We start from the raw sequence: 20,458 nt of genomic DNA, 5'->3' as shown, positions 1-20,458 counted from the left end.
ACTAATGATATTTTGCACTTGCTGCTCAGGCTTTAAAGTCAGTTTAGTTTGTCACATGTACCAAGGTACAGTGAAAAGCCTTAGTTGCGTGCAATCCAGTCAGCAGAAAGACAATACATGATTACAATCAAGCCGTTTACAATGTACAGATGCATGATAAGGGAATAACGTTTAGTGCAAGGTAAAGCCAGCAAAGTCCAGTCACCAAAGAGGTAGATAGTAGTTCAGGACTGCTCTCTGGTTGTGGTAGGATGATTCCGTTGCCTGATAATAGCTGGGAAGAAACTGTTCATGAAGTTAGATAGAGCTCTAGGGGCTAGTGGAGTCAAGGGATATGGGGAGAAGGCAGGCACGGGTTATTGATAGGGGACGATCAGCCATGATCACAATGACTGGCGGTGCTGGCTCAAAGGGCCTGCACCTATTTTCTATGTTTCTACCTGGACGTGTGCGTTTTCATACCTCTATCTTTTGCTTGATGGGAGAGGGGAGAAGAGGGAATGTCCAGGGTGCGACATCCTTGATTACAATACAATACAACTTATTTGTTATCATTTGAACCTCTTGAGGTTCAAACGAATTTGGTTTCTGCAGTCATACACACAAGAAAAAGAACCAAGACACAACACAATTTACACAAACATCCATCACAGTGAATCTCTGTGATGGAAAGCAAAGTCTTATCTCTCCCCTGCACTCCTCCCGATGTCAGAGTCAAAGTGCCCGGCGGGCGATGGTAAGTGTCTCGCGGCATTTATGCTGCTGGCCTTGCCAAGGCGCATGAGGTATAAACTGAGTGAATAGAAAGGAGGTTGGTTTGTGTGATGGTCTGGGTTGCATCCACAATTCGCTGCAATTTCTTGGATGGAGCTGTTCCCATACTAAGCTGTGATGCATCCTGATACAACGCTTTCCATTCTAGTCTTCAGTAACTTTGACATTAGGTTATCTTTAATTATCAATACCTTTGCACGGCTCATTAAAGGACAGTTGACACAGTTTGGTCTCAATACACCACGATTTTTATTTAATCCAAAATTACAAGCTGAGCTGCAATACAATAACAATATGAAATCAAATTATGAAAGTTGAGTTATGACAGTTTTCATGGATCTAGATCAAAAATGTCACTTAATTCTTCATGCCTTTGGCTATGATGTTTAGTAATATAGAAATGTGCAATAGAAATATTTTCAGCAGTTTAACATGCGTCACAAGTGGACAACAAAAGATAATCGATACTCTGTAAGCAGCCTCTTCATTGATTATGTTTTTATAGTGCATTAGATAATTTTTTATTTTAATCGTTTTAATAATATGTTCAACATAGTATCAGGTGTCTTGATGATGTAATTGACTCCATTGACAACGTTGTATTAATCCCTTTGATTTTCATGCAGCATCTCTGCCATTTTCTCGAATTCCAAGTCCATAGCTGCAAGATTTTCAAGTTCCTTCTCCTTTGAAGACAATAATAATAATCTTGTGATTAGTAAATGGCTTATTCCTGCCTATTGCATAACAAAAACCTTACCCAATGCAGTACAGACACAGCCATTCCAATGGTTTCACTGCTATTTTGGGACTCATTCTGCAACTCACTTGGTCAAATATGCACGTCAATAACCATCCTCTCCATAAAGCGATGACTGTAGTTTAAAAGTAATCATTTTGAAGGAAAGCCAAGCAGAGAATTATGCCTTTATGGGTAATCAACCAATGTTTCAATTATTCACAAGTTATAGGAGTAGAATTAGGCCATTCGGCCCATTGAATCTACTCTGCCATCCAATCATGGCTCATCTCTCCCATTTTCCTGCCATCTCCCCATAACCTTTGACACCCTTTCCAATCATGAATTTGTCTATCTTTGCCTTATAAATATCCACTGATATCCAAATATGAATGAAATTATTTTCGCACTTCATTCAGGCACATTTCACTCTGGGGTATTTTTAACATAATTTATACAACTAAATACAAATTTAGTGTGCAGAATTTAGAAATAATATTGCAACTTTGCTCTGGTGTAATTCAGAAATGGCCAAGCTATAAAATAAATGTTGCAAGGAAATCCTTCACTGCTTATTCAAATACTTATTCCAATCCTAATCAGATCGTAAAGTGCTGAAGTAATCTAGCAGGTCACGTGGCATCTCTGCGGAACACAGGTATGTGACGTTTCTGGTCGAGGCCCTTCTTCAGATGCAAGGTCTCGAGCCGAAACATCATCAATCCTTCTCTCCAGAAATGCTGCCTGACCTGCTGAGTTACTCCAGCACTTTGTGTCCTTTTATGTGTTATCCAGCATCTGCAATTCATTGTTTTTACTAAACGATTCATGAATGATATTCAGTATGTACAGCCACAAGTACATTTTTACCTGTGATTTTTGCAGTGGAATTTTATTCATTAAAACTTATGTGAGAATTGTAATGGTAATTAATCTGAATTGTGTACTCTTAGATAATTGAGGCCCAGGTTTTGTTTAAATCAGAAAATAGAACTATTTTTTTTTAAACTAAAGTAGTAAAAAATAGTTTTGAATGAAAACAACACATTGTTTTTAATGCCTGAGTAGAAATCTCTAACAGTATGTTCAGACATGAATCACCATACTGTAGTTGCACATATCCTTGTCACAAAAGTATAAGAAGATTGATGAGGGAAATGGGGGGGAAAAAAATTGTTCAGTAATATTCCTTATTTCAATAACCTAAATGTATACAGGCTATGTCACTCAATGTCGTTTCAGTCTTGGTCTAACTTATTGATTGATATTTGAGATAAATATCCCAACTTACTTCAGTAACCTGTGGAATTGTTGATAAGCAGCTCATAAGGAGGCCGTTGTGCTTTTGCCAACTCCATAAATAAACTCAATAAATCTCATTCCACCTGCTGGATCCCACAGCTCTCCAAAGTCTTTCTGTAACCTGCCCATTTCCCCTCCTGAAATTATTATTGAAAATATTTTCACGGCCTACTCCAGACAGTACAGTTGAGCTAGCATAATGTAAAAAAAAGTTATCAACTGTCTCTTTTGATAGTTTTGTGTTCTCCTGTTACCAGTCTTACAGTTGCCAAATATGGTTTCTTATTTATTGCATAAAAATTCATCATCATTTTGAATATTTCATCAAATTGTCTCTCCTGCTCTTAAGAGACCAAATCTCGTTTCTCCGCTCAATCCATGTAAGTGAAGCCCTTTTCCCCTGGTACGTCTCCACAAAATCTTAGTCGAACACTCTCCAAGGCTTTGACGTGCTTTCTCAGGTACGATGCCCAGACCGGAACACAATCTTTCAGATGGGACATGATCAGCAAAACAGCCCTGAACCTTTGCTGGTCCCACTGTTGCTCCAACAGGTTAAAGCGAATGTGGAGTTGAAAATGGGTTGATCAGACAGCATAACCCAAACAGAAACAAAGCAATGAAGTGGCACAGCGGGAGAGTTGCTGCCTTACTGCACCAGAGACACAGGTTCCTTCCTGACTATGGGTGCTGTCTCTACGGAGTTTGTACATTCTCCCCATCACTGCGTTGGTTTTTACCAGATGCTCTGGTTTCCTCCCACACTCCAAAGACATACAGGTGTTTGTGGGTCAATTGTCTTCAGTAAGTTGTAAAATTGTCCCTTGCATGTGTGTAGATTAGTGTATGGGCCGAACACTGGTAGGCGCAGACTCGGTGGGCCGAAGGGCCTGTTTACTCACTGTATGTAAAGTCCACTCAAGGTCTCTGTTCAACAACCTAACCACAACACTATTCCCCATCACAAAAAATAATAGTTCACAGTGAATAATTTGAGAACAATTGGTCCAGGTTAGATCAGATTTTGCTGCGATCTTGTCTGTTCTACAGATATAGCTGGATGATCAAGGACAACTTGAAAACAGATATCTTACTATTTTAGCACAATAAATCAACCATTTCCTGAGCTTCATTTCTGAGCAAACCATCAGTAAATCCTTGGGCAAATCAGGTGAAGATGATTGCTATCATCAGCAGGAGATGATCTAGTTCTTGAAAAGGCATTCCAGATGAGAACATAGCAACTGCTCTTTGTTCCTGATCATGCTTGCTTTCACCTTAAACTCCAAGGACACCATTACGATCATTCCCTTCTATACAGTGACAGGCAATCAGCCATTAACTAAACATCGATTTTATGTGTTAAAATTATTGCATTATTCAGTGTCCAAGTTATTTTAATATATTTCCATCTTACTCTAAACTCCTGCAAACCATACTTCCTACATACCCTGATTTTTAGACACAAAAACCTGGAGTAACTCAGCGGGACAGGCAGCATCTCTGCAGTGAAGAAGAGTCTCGACCCGAAACGTCACCCATTCCTTCCCTCCAGAGATGCTACCCGTCCCGCTGAGTTACTACAGCTTTTGGCATCTATCTTCGGTTTAAACCAGCATCAGCAGTTCCTTCCTACAAGTGCTCTGATTTTTCTTTATTTTTCACCTTTTTTCTGTCTTCAAGTTTTGCTGTTTAAACTTTGCAATGTTATTGCATGTTTCAGTCACAAGAGGGCAGCATGGAATAAGTATATAAGCCTGAGATGCAAGGAACTGCTGATGCTGCAATCTTGAGCAAGTAAACAAAATGCTGAACCAATTCAGTGGGTCAGGCAGCATCTTTGGAGCAAAATGGACAAACTACGTTTTTCAGTCCAAATCATACATTCCCCTTTATCCCCACTCTTTCCCCTCCTTCCTGCCCTCTTCCACCCTATATCCCTCTTCTGAGCTTACATTTTATTCCTCTTCTTCATTCACACTTTTGTCTCCTTTTCACCTCCAGCCTTTGTTACTTACTCTGCCAATCAACAACTATCACCAGCCTCCCCCCCCCCCCCACCCCATGCCTTTATCCACCTATCACTTGCTCCCACCGATGTTACCCAGCAATGTTACAAAATTTTGAGATTTTAAAAATCAAGTCTGCAATTTATCCCATCAGATAAAGCATAAAAATAAGTTTAATTTGACACCTAATTCACTTTCATATCTCAAGTATTTAAAAGGTTATGGCCATTTTCATACTGGGAAATGAGCATCTTGTTCCCTATTGATTTTCTATGGACATAACAAAAAAGCTGTGATCGTGAACAGTCAAAAGCCCATAACTTTCTTAAAAATTAAGAGAACTGAATGAAATTTTCAGTTATCATAGATTGAAGCATTCTGAAACAAATATAAAATAATCTTACTTGGATGACCTGAAATTAAAGCATATAATTAGTTAGTTACCTAATTGTAGCTAATTTCAGACTTCAATTACTAGATCTAAACATCTATCCATTTCTTAATAAATGATTAACATTTTTAAATAGCCTAAATGTCCAAATAATATTCACAAATAATTCACAATAAAACATGATTTTTAAATCTCATTTACATTAATTTAAAGACCAAATGGAAGGAATTTAGTGTTCAATTGCTGTAAATAAATGCCCATTTAAATCAGCTTTCCAGTGGGTCCCTGTGGAACGCGCTGGTTTAGAACGTTCACATTGCGGTAGATTTGTGCCCCAAATGCCCAGAAAAATATTGCGGGATATAATGGGCCCAAAATGAGCTACTCGCAATATTAAACTTTGTATAAAGGGATCTTTAGAAGCCCTTTTTAATGTAAAAATATACAGCATACCTTCAGCTGTCTGCTTTATGAGACCCTGCGGTTGCTGGCGGTCGCGGGTTTAGAGATTGATTTTTAAACTACTATAACTATTTTACGAGGCCTTTAAAACTAATAATAGCTTTTGCGACGGGGTCTTCCAGCGATTTTTCGTTAATAATTAACTAGGCTGAACATCTTCGATTTGAACAGCCTAGAGAAAATCGCGTTTTAAACCCGCCCCCTCTAAACGGCGCCAAAATCGCGCACACGGGCTGGGACAGATTTTCAGCGACGCTTCAGGTACGCTTTGCAACATACCTACTCATTATCCATTTGCCTCCACTGATGCTGCCTGATCCATTGAGTTCTTCCAGCACTTTATGTTTTGCTCAAGATTCTGGTATCTACAATCTCTTGTTTCACTATAGAATAATCATACCTGTGCAACTCAACAATAAGAACTTGCACCAATTAAGTCTGAAGAAGGGTATCGACCCGAAACGTTGCCTATTTCCTTCGCTCCATAGATGCTGCCTCACCTGCTGAGTTTCTCCAGCATTTTTGTCTATCTTGCACCAATTAAACTTGCTTTTCATACTGGTTCGTGTCAAGTTTTATCTACAAATGTATAATTGTGTTATTGTATTCTCAATGACAATGGAGTACACTGTTCAGAGTTATTGCTAACGCTAAATATAGAGGAAATGCAGGAGTAACTCAGCAGTAACTCAGCATCTCTGGAGTAAAGGATTAAGTGGTGCTTCGGGCCGAGACCCTTCTTCAGTCTGAGGTCAGTCAGAAGAAGGGACTCCACATGAAACGTCACCTATTCCTTTTCTCCAGAGATGCTGCTTGACCTGCTGATTTACTCCAGCAATTTGCGTCCATCTTCGGTGTAAACCAGCATCTGCAGTTCCTTCCCACACATATTGCTATAATTCTTTGGGGAACTGGGGTTCCCCTCTCCCATCATCGATGAGGCCCTTGCACGTGTCTCCTTGGTACCCCGCAGCTCTGCCCTTACTCCCCCTCCCCCTAGTCGCAACAGGGACAGAGTCCCCCTAGTCCTTGCCTTTCACCCCATCAGCTGTCACATACAACACATAATCCTCCGACATTTTTGCCACCTCCAACGGGATCCCACCACTAGTCACATCTTCCCATCTCCACCCCTTTCCGCCATCTGCAGAGACAACTCCTGCAACTCCCTGGTTAACTAATCCCTTCCCTCAACCCCCCTCTCCCCAGGTACCTTCCCCTGCAAGCGCAGGAGATGCAACACCTATCCCTGTACCTCCTCCCTTGACTCTGTCCAGGGGCCCCAATTGTCCATTCAGGTTAGGCAGAGGTTCACTTGCACCTCCTCCAACCTTATCTCCTGTGTCTGTTGTTCAAGATGTGGACTCTTATACACCAGCGAGACCAAACGCAGACTGGGCGATCGTTTCGCTGAACACCTTTGCTCAGTCCGCCCGGACCTACCTGATCTCCCGGTTGCTAAACACGTTAATTCCCCTTCCCATTCCCACACTGACTTTTCTGTCCTAGGCCTCCTCCATTGTCAGAGAGAGTCTAATCGTAAATTGGAGGAAAAGCATCTCATATTTTGCTTAGGCAGCTCACAACCTAGTGGAATGAATCTTGATTTCTCTAACTTCAAATAACACCAGCACTCCCTCACTCTCCATCTCTCCTCCACCCAAGTTGCACCAGCTTCCCATTCTCACCTAGCAAACAGCTAACAATGGCCTCTTTCCTTTGTCATTGTTTCTTTTTTTGCATTCATTTCTTCTATATCTCTCCACATCACTGTCTATATATCTCGTTTCCCTTTCCCCTAATTAATCTGAAGAAGGGTCTCGACACAAAACGTCACCCATTCCTTCTCTCCAGAGATACTGCCTGTCCTGCTGAGTTACTCCAGCGTTTAGTGTCTATCTTCGTATTGCTAGCACTATTTGAGTTTTGCTGCCAATCCCAATTGCCGGCAGATAATCTCAGCTAACGTCTCTTTCTATCAGTATATATTTTTTAAATATTTTTATAAATACCAAGGTGCATGACAAATAATGGGAATTCTGAAATGGTTGATGAAATTGAAGCCTCACAGATGCAACACTATGGATCCTCGTTCAAAGATATGTGATAGTGCCGGTCCTGTGCATGCTTTCCACTCCAGTTTGAGTTGACATACTGTAAGGGGCCTTTGGACTGTCTGCACACTAAGGTGGGTGAATGGGTGTGTTTGAAACATTGGCCATCCTTTCCACTGTTTGTGCTTGGGCTCCTCATTCTCAGGCAGCGTAAATTGTAAATTGAGTCAATGATATGTCCTAAGTGTCAACAACTCAATAATAAGGTCATAAGGAATAGTAGAATTAGGCCATTCGGCCCATCAAGTCTACTCCGCCGTTCAATCATGGCTGATCTATCTCTCCCCATAACCTCTGACACCTGTTCTAATCACGGATCTATCTATCTATCTCTGCCTTAAAAATATCCACTGACTTGGCCTCCACAGCCTTCTGTGGCAAAGAATTCCACAGATTCACCACCCTCTGACGAAATAAATTTCTCCTCTTCTCTCCTTCCTAAAAGAAAGTCCTTTAATCTAATGTGAGGCCTAAGTTCTGAATTCTGAATGGTCCTTCAGTTTACCAGGCAGTAGATTTATTCTGTATGGCTGTTTCAATTTATGGGTGTTATTCATTTAAAAACCCCCCAAACAAAGAGGGCAGTGGAGACTCAGTAATTCAACATACAGGTACTATATTCAAGGCAGACCTTGTTAAAGACTTAGATATAATGGAAATCAAGGACATCATATCACACTATTATCCATGTAATGGATGCAGATCCTCCAAAGTGTTCTAAATAAATTCTGAAGAAATATTTGTTGTGAAAATATTTTTCATCCAATTGCTAACATTTCAACTTTGAAAATTGGTTTAAAACAACAAATAAAATGGAATGATTATATTTTATAAATGATCATTGTCTTATTGATATAATAATGTGCCAGCATGGGGTTAATCAGATTATTTTACAATATTTTCGGAGAATCAGGAAAAAATATATGTTATTCCCTCAAACATTAGAACCAGGGGCCACATTTTAAGAATAAGGGGTAAGGCACTTAGAACGGATTTGAGGAAACACTTTTTCACACAGAGAGTTGTGAGTCTGTGGAATTCTCTGCCTCAGAGGGCGGTGGGGGCCGGTTCTCTGGATACTTTCAAGAGTGAGCTAGATAGGGCTCTTAAAGATAGTGTAGTCAGGGGAAATGGGGAGAAGGCAGGAACGGGGTACTGATTGGGGATGATTAGCCATGAGCACATTGAATGGCGGTGCTGGCTCGAAGGGCCGAATGGCCTACTCCTGCACCTATTGTCTATTGTCATTGTTCTTAAAACTAAGAAATGTGGGTTAACAAAGATCTTTATTGTCGTTCATTAAAGTAAAAATGATTAAGCTCACCTCTTCCACAGTTGGAGCTCTGTGTTTTATTTTCTGCTTTTCCTCATTGTGACTTTGCTTTCCCTCCTCTTCCTCAGAATCGTAAACCTTTGGGACTTCCATGGACTTAGACTTCAGATAATGTGCCACCTTGTTCATTCTATCGTACATCCTTTCCTCTTGGAAATCATGGTTTGAGCTGAGGTTTTGCTCAGTGGGATGTTTCTCACCGGTTTCCACATTCTGGCCTTGGTCTTGCTCCTCGTGTCTGTTTTCATCATCTGTTCCCTGCCTCTTGTCGTCATGTTCTTCGTGTTGCTGATGGAAGTGGTTATGCCCGCCGGGCCTTGTTGCCTCTTCACTGCCAAGGCTTCGATCCTCCAAACCATGCCTTTTCTTCCACCAATACCGGTGGACTTTTGGATAGGGTTCTGTATTTCTCTCTTCCTCCTCGTCTTTCCCATTGCTTGCAAATCTTTCTTCTATGCTTTCCTCTCTTTCGTGCTTCTCTTCCTTGGAGCTATTATTCTTTTCTTCACCGTGTGGCTTTTCCTTGCTGTGATACTTCTTCTCAGCTTCATCCTTCTCTTCTTCATCTTCGCCGTGGTGCCTCTTGTAGCCAGTGTGATGTCTCTTTTCTTCCTCTTCACTGTACATTTTTTCTTCTTGACCGTTCCTTTGGTTGAGATGCTGTTTGTTCTCCATTGATTCCTCCGAGTTGCTCCTCGAGCGCTTGCTTGTTTTATCCTCGGTCTCCGCCTGGCTTTTATTTCTCTTTAGATAATTGTGAATATTTTTGATGCGTTCCAGATCTTCACCGGATTCATCAGAAATATCTGAGTAGTGCTTATCTTGGTGGCCACTCTTACCCTCTTCTGAACGGCCATGGTTCTTTGTCTTCTGGTTGTGCATGGGAGCATTATGTAATTTCTCTCCTTCTTCGCTATCTCCCTCTTCCAACTCTTCAGAGTCAGATTTCTCGTGTGCAAAATGACCACGTCGTTGGTATTGATCGTTGAGGTCTTCATTAGACCCAACTGCCCCTCTGGCAATGTCTCCGTGTCTTTCCGTAGAGTGTCCATGAATGCTAGATGGTTCATCCTCCTCAGAGGACTCATCTTCACTTCTAATGCCTTGCTGTTTGTGATGAGATACATTGATTATATTCTCAGTATTGTATGTATTTTGTGAGTCTTTCTCTTCATGAGAAGTGGATCTTCCTTCATTCCCTTCCTCACTTCTGGTATCTGCATCTCCTCGGTCTTTGTTCTCTTGATTTGAATGATGACCAAGGCTTCTGACATCATGGGTGTTTTTCATTGGATAGGAGTCTTCTCTACTTCTGCTATCTTCCTCGCTGTTCTTTGTCTCACTTTTTTGTTCTTCGTGGTTCCGTCTGTAACGTTTTTCCTCGCTCTCATCTTCATTTCTTTTGTCCTCTTCATAATGTGGCTTCTTGTATTCCTCGATGGTCCTCAAGCTTCCCTTATTTTCATGGTGAGGATTTTCAGAGTCTTCAAGGTGCCTGTCCTCTTCATAATGATTTATTTTCTCAAATTTATTTTCTGCTATTTCATGCTTCTCACCTGGAACACGATGGAACAATAAAGATTACACATCTCTCATTTCACATTTCAAGTGATAGGAGTAGAATTAGGCCATTCGGCCAATCAAGTCTACACGATTCTATCATAGAAACAGAAACATAGAAAATAGGTGCAGGAGGAGGCCATTCGGCCCTTCGATCATGGCTGATCTATCTCTCCCTCCTAACCCCATTCTCCTGCCTTCTCCCCATACCCCTTGACACACGTACTAATCAAGATTCTATATCTCTGCCTTAAATATATCCACTGACTTTGCCTCCACAGCCTTCTGTGGCAAAGAATTCCACAGATTCACCACCCTCTTACTAAAGAAATTCCTCCTCATCTCCTTCCTAAAAGAACGTCCTTTAATTCCAAGGCTATGCCCTCTAGTCCTAGGCTCTCCCACTAGTAGAAACATCCTTTCCACATGCACTATTCTGTACGTTTCAATGAGGTCCCCCCCTCATTCTTCTAAACTCCAGCGAATATAGGCCCAGTGCCCTCAAACGCTCATTATTTGTTAACCTACTCATTCCTGGGATAATTCTTGTAAACCTCCTCTGGACCCTCTCCAGAGCCAGCACATCCTCAAATATTGTGCCCAAAATTGCTCACTTCCAAATATGGCCTGACCAGCAGCACCTTATAGAGCCTCAGCATTCCATCCCTGTTTTTGTATACAAGCCCTCTTGAAATAAATGCTAGCATTGTGTTTGCTAGAGATAGCAAGAGGATTTGCTTGGAGAAAGCAACCTTAAAATTCAATGATTTAGTACATGTTTTTAAAACACAATTGGAGTGAACGGTGCTAAATACAATACAATACAATACAATTCAATTTATTGTCATTTGGACCCCTTGGACACCACAGACCCCTTGACAATAAAAAGTTACCCCCGGCGTGCGCTCGCAATCCCGCGGCCATTCCAAGCCGCGCGGGGCGGTGGTGTAAGGCCCCGCTCCAGGAGCTCTTCAACCCCGCAACTCGGGCGGGAGAACTCGCCGTTGCGGAAGCCCCGAAAAGCGGTCACCCAGCAGGGACCCGCGGGCTCCCGGTGTCACTGTCCGCCAAACCCGCAGTTGCAGCCTCCGAAACTCCGGAGGTCGGGGCGCAGCAGCGTCCACCACAGCTCCACCCGCTCTGGACTCGGCCAGCTCCGCGACGGTGAGGTGAGTAGTCGGCACCACAGCCCCCGGTCTTCCTGTTGGAGGCCGCTCCTCGTTGCAGCCCCAACGACAACGGAGACCAGACAAAGAAAAGGTCGGGTCTCCCGTGCAGGGAGAGATTTAAAAGTTACCCCCTCCCCCCCCCACACACATACCCCAACAAAAAATAACAAAAACTACATAAAAACATAGACATAAAATAATAAAAACGCAGACGGACTGCAGAGGCCGCTGCTGACGAAAGTCGCGCCGCCCACCGATCAGTGACTTACATCATACGTGGCACATCATGGATGATTTGACCATATCATTCCATGCATGTAAAGGTATCCAACTATAGTATCCAGTATGCACATGTATCATCAGGCAAAGCAGGGTTGGTATTTTCTGCTGCATTGGTTCCCAATATATGCAAAATATTTATGGTCATCAACATATCCATTGCATACAGAAACAAAATCAAAGACTTGTCCCACTCTGGTCTTTCCTCTCCCTGCTCCCATGGGGCAGAACGCTAAGATGCTTGAAAGTGCGGACCACCAGATTCAGGAACAGCAGGAACAGCTTTATCCCCTCTGTTATCGGGCTTCTGTACAATCCTGCCAGAGAGTATTGCCCAATTCACCTCTACCCGATTGCAGACATTGGACTCAGTCTATGGAACTAGTGTGCTACAATGCTGTGAACTATATTCTGCACTCTGCAATTTTCCCTTTGCTGTATGTGTTATTTGATATGACTGTATTCATGTGTAGTGTTACCAGACCTGTTTGGACACTGTACGAAACAAAGACTTTTCACTGACGATAATAAACTTAAACCAAAGCCAGATTCTAACTAAAAGTAGCAATAATTCTTGTGGGTAGACAAAAATGCTGGAGAAACTCAGCGGGTGAGGCAGCATCTATGGAGCGAAGGAAATAGGCAACGTTTCGGGTCGAGACCCTTCTTCAGACCTCAATTCTTGGGCCTTACTTAACCTGTTCAGTGCCACCCCGAGCATAGATGTGAAAAAAAATCTTGGCAATCAACAGGTTAAAGAGATATATTGGGGTGGGAGACTGCAACCTTCACGTGGTCCGCCTTGTTTCGATGAATGCAATCAACCTGGCATGCACAATCAAATAAAATCAAATAGAACAAGTTGTCTGACAACTTTAGGCTGTGCACGTCATACGCAAGAAGTTGAAGATGAAGAAGAAGAGATACATCATGACTGGCACCTTTGTGGGTGAGGAGGTGGGGAGGATGCCCATTGTAGCAAATTTCAAATGGACAAGCTGAGTCACAAGTTTAAACAGATTATTCAGCCAAATGTTAGAATGATTACAGCACCGGATGAGGCCAGTTGGCCCATCTAGTCTGGACTAGCTCTCTGCCAGCACAAAGATCCATCGATAGCTCTTGCTTCAGAGCCTGGCAAAACTAGTGTGTAGTATCTCTTTCACGTTAAATGCCCAAGGAAACGCCAAAGTTGGTCCGTCTTCTTTAAAAGTGAATTTGAAATTTGGTGACAGACACAAAGTGCTGGAGTAACTCAACGGGTCAGGCAGCATCTCTGGAGTAAAAGGCTGGGTGATGCTTTGGGTCAGGACCCTTCCTCAGACTGAAAATGGTATGGGGGTGGGGGGTGGGGTGGGAGGGGGGGGAGGGGACTGTAGGTAGGAAAAGGCCAGAACAAATCAGGGCCAGTATCAGACCACCAAGGAAGGGTGGAGCCCATAATGGCCCATTGTTGGCTATGGGAAGAGGTGATAACGAAGGGATACGAGGATGTGAACAGTGGAACAGTGGGACCACTAGGTTGGGGAGGGGGGAAGAGGGAAGGCAGGGGTTACTTAAAATTTGAGAAATTAACGCTCATACGGTATTTTGGACAAATTGGATTGAACACGGGGAATTTGTGGCGTGACCAGACTTGTTCTCATTGCAAGGACTGCATACACATGGACATTCATTGCGCTTGTGTATAGTTAACAGAGAGACTTGAAATCCCAATTACATATCGTTCAACCAATGCTTTGTTGGGATTGAGAGCTTCATTCATGTCTGAACTACGTAGACTATTATTGTTATTATTGCAATATTATTGTTATGTTGGACAGGCTAGATGCAGGAAGATTGTTCCCGATGTTGGGGAAGTCCAGAACAAGGGGTCACAGTTTAAGGATAAGGGGGAAGTCTTTTAAGACCGAGATGAGAAAAACATTTTTCACACAGAGAGTGGTGAACCTCTGGAATTCTCTGCCACAGAAGGTAGTTGAGGCCAGTTCATTGGCTATATTTAAGAGGGAGTTAGATGTGGCCCTTGTGGCTAAGGGGATCAGGGGGTATGAAGAGAAGGCAGGTACAGGATACTGAGTTGGATGATCAGCCATGATCATATTGAATGGCGGTGCAGGCTCGAAGGGCCGAATGGCCTACTCCTGCACCTATTTTCTATGTTATTTGTTTTTTTTATGTGTAGGTATGTGTACCTGTGAATACACATAGTATATGTAATGTATATGTGTATGTATGTGTGGGTGTGTATATGTACACACACTGAACTTTTTCTTTTCACATTTATTATATTGTTGCCAGTGCACTATGTTTACACATTCTGTTGTGCTGCTGCAAGTAAGAATGTCATTGTTCTATCTGGGACATACGACAATGAAACACTCTTGACTCTTGACACAGTGTAGCAATTGCCCAGAACCTGCTGATGGTCTGTGATAACTATCTCAATGCCAAGGATGCGGAGATTGTGACGTTTGCATACTCAGCTCACTAACCATGACTGCATTCTTTATAGAAACTATCGGAAACATCGGAGTAGTCAACGGCAGGAAGATGCTCAATTACTTCAGTAGTTCTCTTCAATCCCACCTCATGGGAAATTCATCTCATCGGATTATTATTCAAAATCACTATGATATATTGAGTTTAATAAATCACTACCAGACTCAGGGACGGCTTCCTCCCACTTGTTATCAGGCTTCTGACGGTCCTTGGTTTAAACTATGATACTGTCCCATTCTCCTCTATCTCATGTGTAGGAAGGAACTGCAGATGCTGGTTTAAACCGAAGATAGACACAAAAAGCTGGAGTAACTCCGCGGGACAGGCAGCATCTCTGGAGAGAAGGAATGGGTGATGTTTCGGATCTGAAAATGGGTCTCGACCCAAAACATCACCCATTCCTTCTCTCCAGAGATGCTGCCTGTCCCGCTGATTTACCCCAGCTTTTTGTGTCTATCTCCTCTATCTCATTGTGGACACCAGACATTGTCTCTGGAACTGTAGCACTACAGTGCTGAGAACTATACCCTGCACTCTGTATCTTCTCCTTTGCATTAACTATTGTGCTTGAGTGGTTTGAGTGTATTTATGTACAATATTATCAAATTTGATTGAATAGCATGTAAAACGAAGCTTTTCACTGTACCTTGGTACATGTGACAGTTGCGCCACAGTGGCACACTGGTAGAGTTGTTGCCTTACAGCGCCAGAGACCCAGGTTCGATCCTGACCTCAGGTGCTGTCCGTGTGGAGTTTGCACGTTCTCCCTGTGACTGCATGGGTTTCCTCTGGGTGATTCGGTTAGGTCATAAGTGATAGGAGCAGAATTAGGCCATTCAGCCCATCCAGTCTAGTCTGCCATTCATTCTAGAAGATGTATCTTTCACACATTCACCCATCCAGAACATTATAACCATATAACCATATAACAATTACAGCACGGAAACAGGCCATCTCGGCCCTACAAGACCGTGCCGAACAACTTTTTTCCCTTAGTCCTACCTGCCTGCACTCATACCATAACCCTCCATTCCCTTCTCATTCATATGCCTATCCAATTTATTTTTAAATGATACCAACGAGCCTGCCACCACCACTTCCAATGGAAGCTCATTCCACACCGCTACCACTCTCTGAGTAAAGAAGTTCCCCCTCATGTTACCCCTAAACTTCTGTCCCTTAATTCTGAAGTCATGTCCTCTTGTTTGAATCTTCCCTATTCTCAAAGGGAAAAGCTTGATCACATCAACTCTGTCTATCCCTCTCATCATTTTAAAGACCTCTATCAAGTCCCCACTTAACCTTCTGCGCTCCAGAGAATAAAGACCTAACTTATTCAACCTATCTCTGTAACTTAGTTGTTGAAACCCAGGCAACATTCTAGTAAATCTCCTCTGTACTCTCTCTATTTTGTTGACATCCTTCCTATAATTGGGCGACCAAAATTGTACACTATACTCCAGATTTGGACTCACCAATGCCTTGTACAATTTTAACATTACATCCCAGCTTCTATACTCAATGCTCTGATTTATAAAGGCTAGCATACCAAAAGCTTTCTTTACCACCCTGTCTATATGAGATTCCACCTTATAATTGACATTTCCCACTCCCTGTTTGAACTGTTGCCGTCAGGCAGACGGTACAGATCAATGAGGACAAGACAAACAGACTCAAAAACTGTTTTTATCCCACAGCAATAACTACACTCAATATAGCCACCAAATGAGTGCAGGTGCGTTACATACCAAAGGGATTGTGAAATCGACAGAAGAATGTATGGTTGTGTGTTTATGCTTGGTTTTTTTCATGTTATTTATTTTAGTTGTTTATTTTAGATATTTCTCTTTTACGTATGGTTAGCTTTTAGATAATGTGTGAATGGTGCACTGACTGGTTGGCATTTTTAATTTCGTTGTACATGTTTACATGTTATAATGACAATAAAGAACAATTTTCAATTTTTCAATTTTTCTCCCTCCTAAACCCATTTTCCTGCCTTCTCCCCATAACCCCTGACATCTGAACTAATCAAGAATCTATCTATCTCTGCCTTAAAAATAACCATTGACTTGGTCTCCACAGCCTTCTGTGGCAAAGAATTCCACAGATTCACCACCCTAAAGAAATTCCTCCTCAGCTCCTTCCTAGACTCTCCCATTAGTGGAAACAACTTCTCCACATTTACTCCATCCAAGCCTTTCACTCCCACAAACCAAAAGGCGTGCAGGTTTGTCGGTAAATTGGCCCTCTGCAAGTCATGTAGGATGGAACTAGTGTGCGGGTCGGCGCGGACTGGATGGGCCGAAGGGCCAGTTTCCACGCTCTATCTCTAAACTAAGCCTAAAACTATTGTTTCCACCGTCAGAAGACATCTCAACCTACCCTCCAACGCGCACACACGCAGTTTGTGTTGCAAATTCCAGCATGGATCGCAGATTAAACCGAAAATAGCCACTTTGTGTAGCATTTGTTTGGTGACCTCGCTCGATGCCAATGTAATAAACCAGCTCAAGGATATTGACCGGACAAAGATACACACTTACCCTTTAGAAGGTCCCTGCATTCCGAGCTCACAGATAGGGCGTTGGGTTTCGAAAGAGCGTTGGAAAGAGCCTCGATGATACACCGCGTCACCTAAACGTGTAAATAAATAAATGTTGGATACAATCAGCACCTGTTCCTCGATTTACCATAACGACGCGTTACGATAGAACTGTGTTCATCGCAGGAGGGAAATTGATCTAGCAACAGTTAGAAAAACACAAAATACATGAAACGTGATAGATTAAGCTTGTAAACGTGTGAATGTAACGTACCAATTCGTCTCTCCGTTCGCCCCTCTCCGCCGGTAGCGCGGTGATTACTGTCAAGAACAAGAAATAAGCAGAATGACTGATCCTAGAACTAGCAAAAAAATACAAATGACTCCCGGGATATCGTTTCCCTGGTTTGTTCTTTAGGAAAACGAACTTAAAGACAAACAAACAAACCAGTGAAAATGTGGTTGCACCCGACCTGCAGCTGATAGTCCAAACATGCCTTAACACTGTGGATAAGAAGACGTCCTAGGTTACTGGGATGAAGAAGCTATAAAGAAAGGATTTAGTTTTGTTTGGAGATACAGAGTAGAAACAGGCTTTTCCCCCACGAAAAAAATGCTTGAGTAATGCCCCTGTCTATGGGCTTCGACCCGAAACATCACCCATTCCTTCTCTCCAGAGAGGCTGCCTGTCCCGCTGAGTTATGCCCCTGTCCCACTTAGGAAACCTGAACGGAAACCTCTGGAGACTTTGTGCCCCACCCGTGCGGTTCCCGGAGGTTTTTATCAGTCTCCCTACCTGCTTCCACTACCTGCAACCTCCGGCAACCACCTACAACCTCCCGGAATCGCACGGAAACCTTGGGTGGGGTGCAAAGTCTCCAGAGGTTTCCGTTCAGGTTTCCTAAGTGGGACAGGGGCATATCTGTGCCCGTTCACACTAGTTCCACGTTGTCCCACTTTCTACACGCAATTTACAGAGGCAAATTAAGCGAAAAAAACCCGCACGTTTTAGGAATGTGGGAGGAAACTATAGCACCCGGAAAAAACCCTCGCGGCCCGAAACGTCGCCTATTTCTTTCGCTCCATAGATGCTGCTGCACCCGCTGAGTTTCTTCAGCATTTTTGTGTACCTCCACGCAGACAGTGCCGAGGTTAGGATCGAACCCAGATCTCTGACGCTGTGAGACAGTGGCTCTACCACTGTACCGCCCTATAGTTGCAGAGCCTTTGAGAATGGTTTTCGGGGTCAGGCCAGTGGTCAGGACAGTGTCTCCAGAAGTGCTGCCTGACCCGCTGAGTTATTCCAGCAATTAGTGACTATCTTCGGTTTAAACCAGCATCTGCAGTTCCTTCCCACCCACCCACACACACACACACACACACACATGCACATGTAAAAAAAAAAAACACCAATAATAATAATCAATTAATTCAACCAATAACTGAAAAGGGGAAACGTGGGGAATAAGGAAATGTTGGAACTACTCCACCACTGAGTATTTTCCTCGCATTTCCACTACGCGGTCTTTATCTTTCGCGCTTTCTATTACACGAACAAAGATTGCCAATAAATCGATGCTGGGAATCACAAATCCAGCTTCTTGTTTTTAGAGGACTATCAAGAAGATGGCCCCCCCTTCCCACCACTAAACTGGTGGATGGAAGGAAGGTTAGTAACCGCGACCCGTCCGCTATCCAAGGTACTGAAAGCGAGAAACTGTCCATTAAAAGAATACGGATTGAAATACACAAACATAAGACACAACATTAGACACAAAATGCAGGAGTAACTCAGCGGGACAATCTGAAGAAGGGTCTCGACCCCACTCCTTCTCTCCAGAGATGCTGCCGGTCCCGCAGAGTTACTCCAGCATTTTGTGTCTATCTTCGATCTAAACCAGCAGTTTCTTCCTACACATAAATACGTTACCTGCCACGAAGCAAAGCAAAGCCAAGGTTAGGAGAGGCATGGAATGCATGGTCTTCGTCGATGCTGTGGGCGCTGTGAGCGGCTTGTGGGACGAGAGCACTTTTCTGCTCTGCTCTCCGCAGTCTCTGGATGGAGCCGAGCGCAAGTAATCCCAATTTAAAGCGACCGCACAACAAACGCTTGCAAACGCGGCGTTAATCTTGGAGGCGGAGACAGCCCTCGCTCCCGAGAATCGCCGTCATCAAAGCCCCACAACAGTTTCATCGGAAAATGCTTCTGCGTAATCCATCGCCGTTCCCTTCCATGAATTATTTAGTTGCTTTAATTTGATGGAGATAAAACCGAACGAGAGCAGATCCATCTATTTCCATTGTCCAGATCAATCGCACCATGGCTGTCTCGACTCATCGATTCTGTGTAGCAACCCTTTACTTAGACCGAGAACGTGTCAGCCTCCGCGCAGATAAAGAATATCAGGATATATTTCCTGTTGCCATTTCAACTCAACCTTCTCCCATTCAGTTCTCTCCTCGATATCTATCATCCTACAGGCATTCAAATCCCTCCAACGAGTGAACGCATTAGCTGTAAGATAAAATAAGGCGAGAAAATAACTCTGCATGCAAACCTTCAACTTTTGTTTTTACTTAATTACAAACTCTCCTTAAATGTTAACTCGATTTATAGAAAGAAGAATGGTTTAGTTAGGGTTCTAAGTTTTATTTTGTGCTCGTTTCCTTTCCAATTGCTTGGAATTATGTTTGTACTCTTCACCTCCTCTAGTCCTGGCAACATTCTCGTAAATCTTCTCTCTATCCTTTCCGGCTTAACAACATCTTTCTTATAACACGGTAACCAAAAAACTGAACCCAATGCTCCAAATGTGTCTTGTAACATATCTTCCAACTTCTGTACAGAGAATGTTTAAGGAAGAACTGCAGATGCTGGTAAAATCGAAGGTAGACACAAAATGCTGGAGAAACATAGAAACATAGAAAATAGGTGCAGGAGTAGGCCATTCGGCCCTTCGAGCCTGCACCGTCATTCAATATGATCATGGCTGATCACCCAACTCAGTATCCTGTACCTGCCTTCTCTCCATACCCGCTGATCCCTTTAGCCACAAGGGCCACTCAGCGGGTGAGGCAGCATCTCAGAAACTCAACGGGTGAGGCAGCATCTATGGAGAGAAGGATCTATACCGAGTACTCTGACTGATGAAAGCCAATGTGCCGAAAGCCTTCTTGACCTGTGTGGGCTGGATTGGAATAGAATGGAATACCTCATTGTCACATGTGACTAGGCACAGTAAAATTATTTGCTTGCCTACCCAATGTCATTGATAGAAA

At 42.9% G+C, this 20,458-nt stretch overlaps 1 protein-coding gene across 1 annotated transcript; it reads right to left on the bottom strand.

Annotated features, from left to right (window-relative positions):
• Nucleotides 1-999: 999 nt before the first annotated feature.
• Nucleotides 1,000-19,574, bottom strand: chgb (chromogranin B). The gene is made up of 5 exons (XM_033026222.1): nt 19,110-19,574; nt 17,454-17,500; nt 17,181-17,271; nt 9,116-10,680; nt 1,000-1,460 (listed from the first exon to the last, which is right to left on the bottom strand). The coding sequence occupies exons 1-5, from the start codon at nt 19,156-19,158 to the stop codon at nt 1,377-1,379; spliced, it is 1,836 nt and encodes a 611-aa protein (XP_032882113.1). The 5' UTR covers nt 19,159-19,574; the 3' UTR covers nt 1,000-1,376.
• Nucleotides 19,575-20,458: the final 884 nt, after the last annotated feature.

Source organism: Amblyraja radiata, chromosome 8 (assembly GCF_010909765.2).
Source record: "Amblyraja radiata isolate CabotCenter1 chromosome 8, sAmbRad1.1.pri, whole genome shotgun sequence".
Lineage (NCBI taxonomy): Eukaryota > Metazoa > Chordata > Chondrichthyes > Rajiformes > Rajidae > Amblyraja > Amblyraja radiata.
This window is presented reverse-complemented; position numbering and strand designations above follow the sequence as displayed.

What these genes read in the sequence shown, in the direction of transcription:
- chgb (XM_033026222.1), bottom strand. Translation starts at nt 19,158, where the DNA reads ATGCATTCCATGCCTCTCCTAACCTTGGCTTTGCTTTGCTTCGTGGCA. An exon ending in TTTGCTTTGCTTCGTGGCAG is followed by an intron (nt 17,501 to 19,109) that starts GTAACGTATTTA and finishes TGTTCTTGACAG; the next exon opens with TAATCACCGCGCTACCGGCG. An exon ending in GCGAACGGAGAGACGAATTG is followed by an intron (nt 17,272 to 17,453) that starts GTACGTTACATT and finishes TTACACGTTTAG; the next exon opens with GTGACGCGGTGTATCATCGA.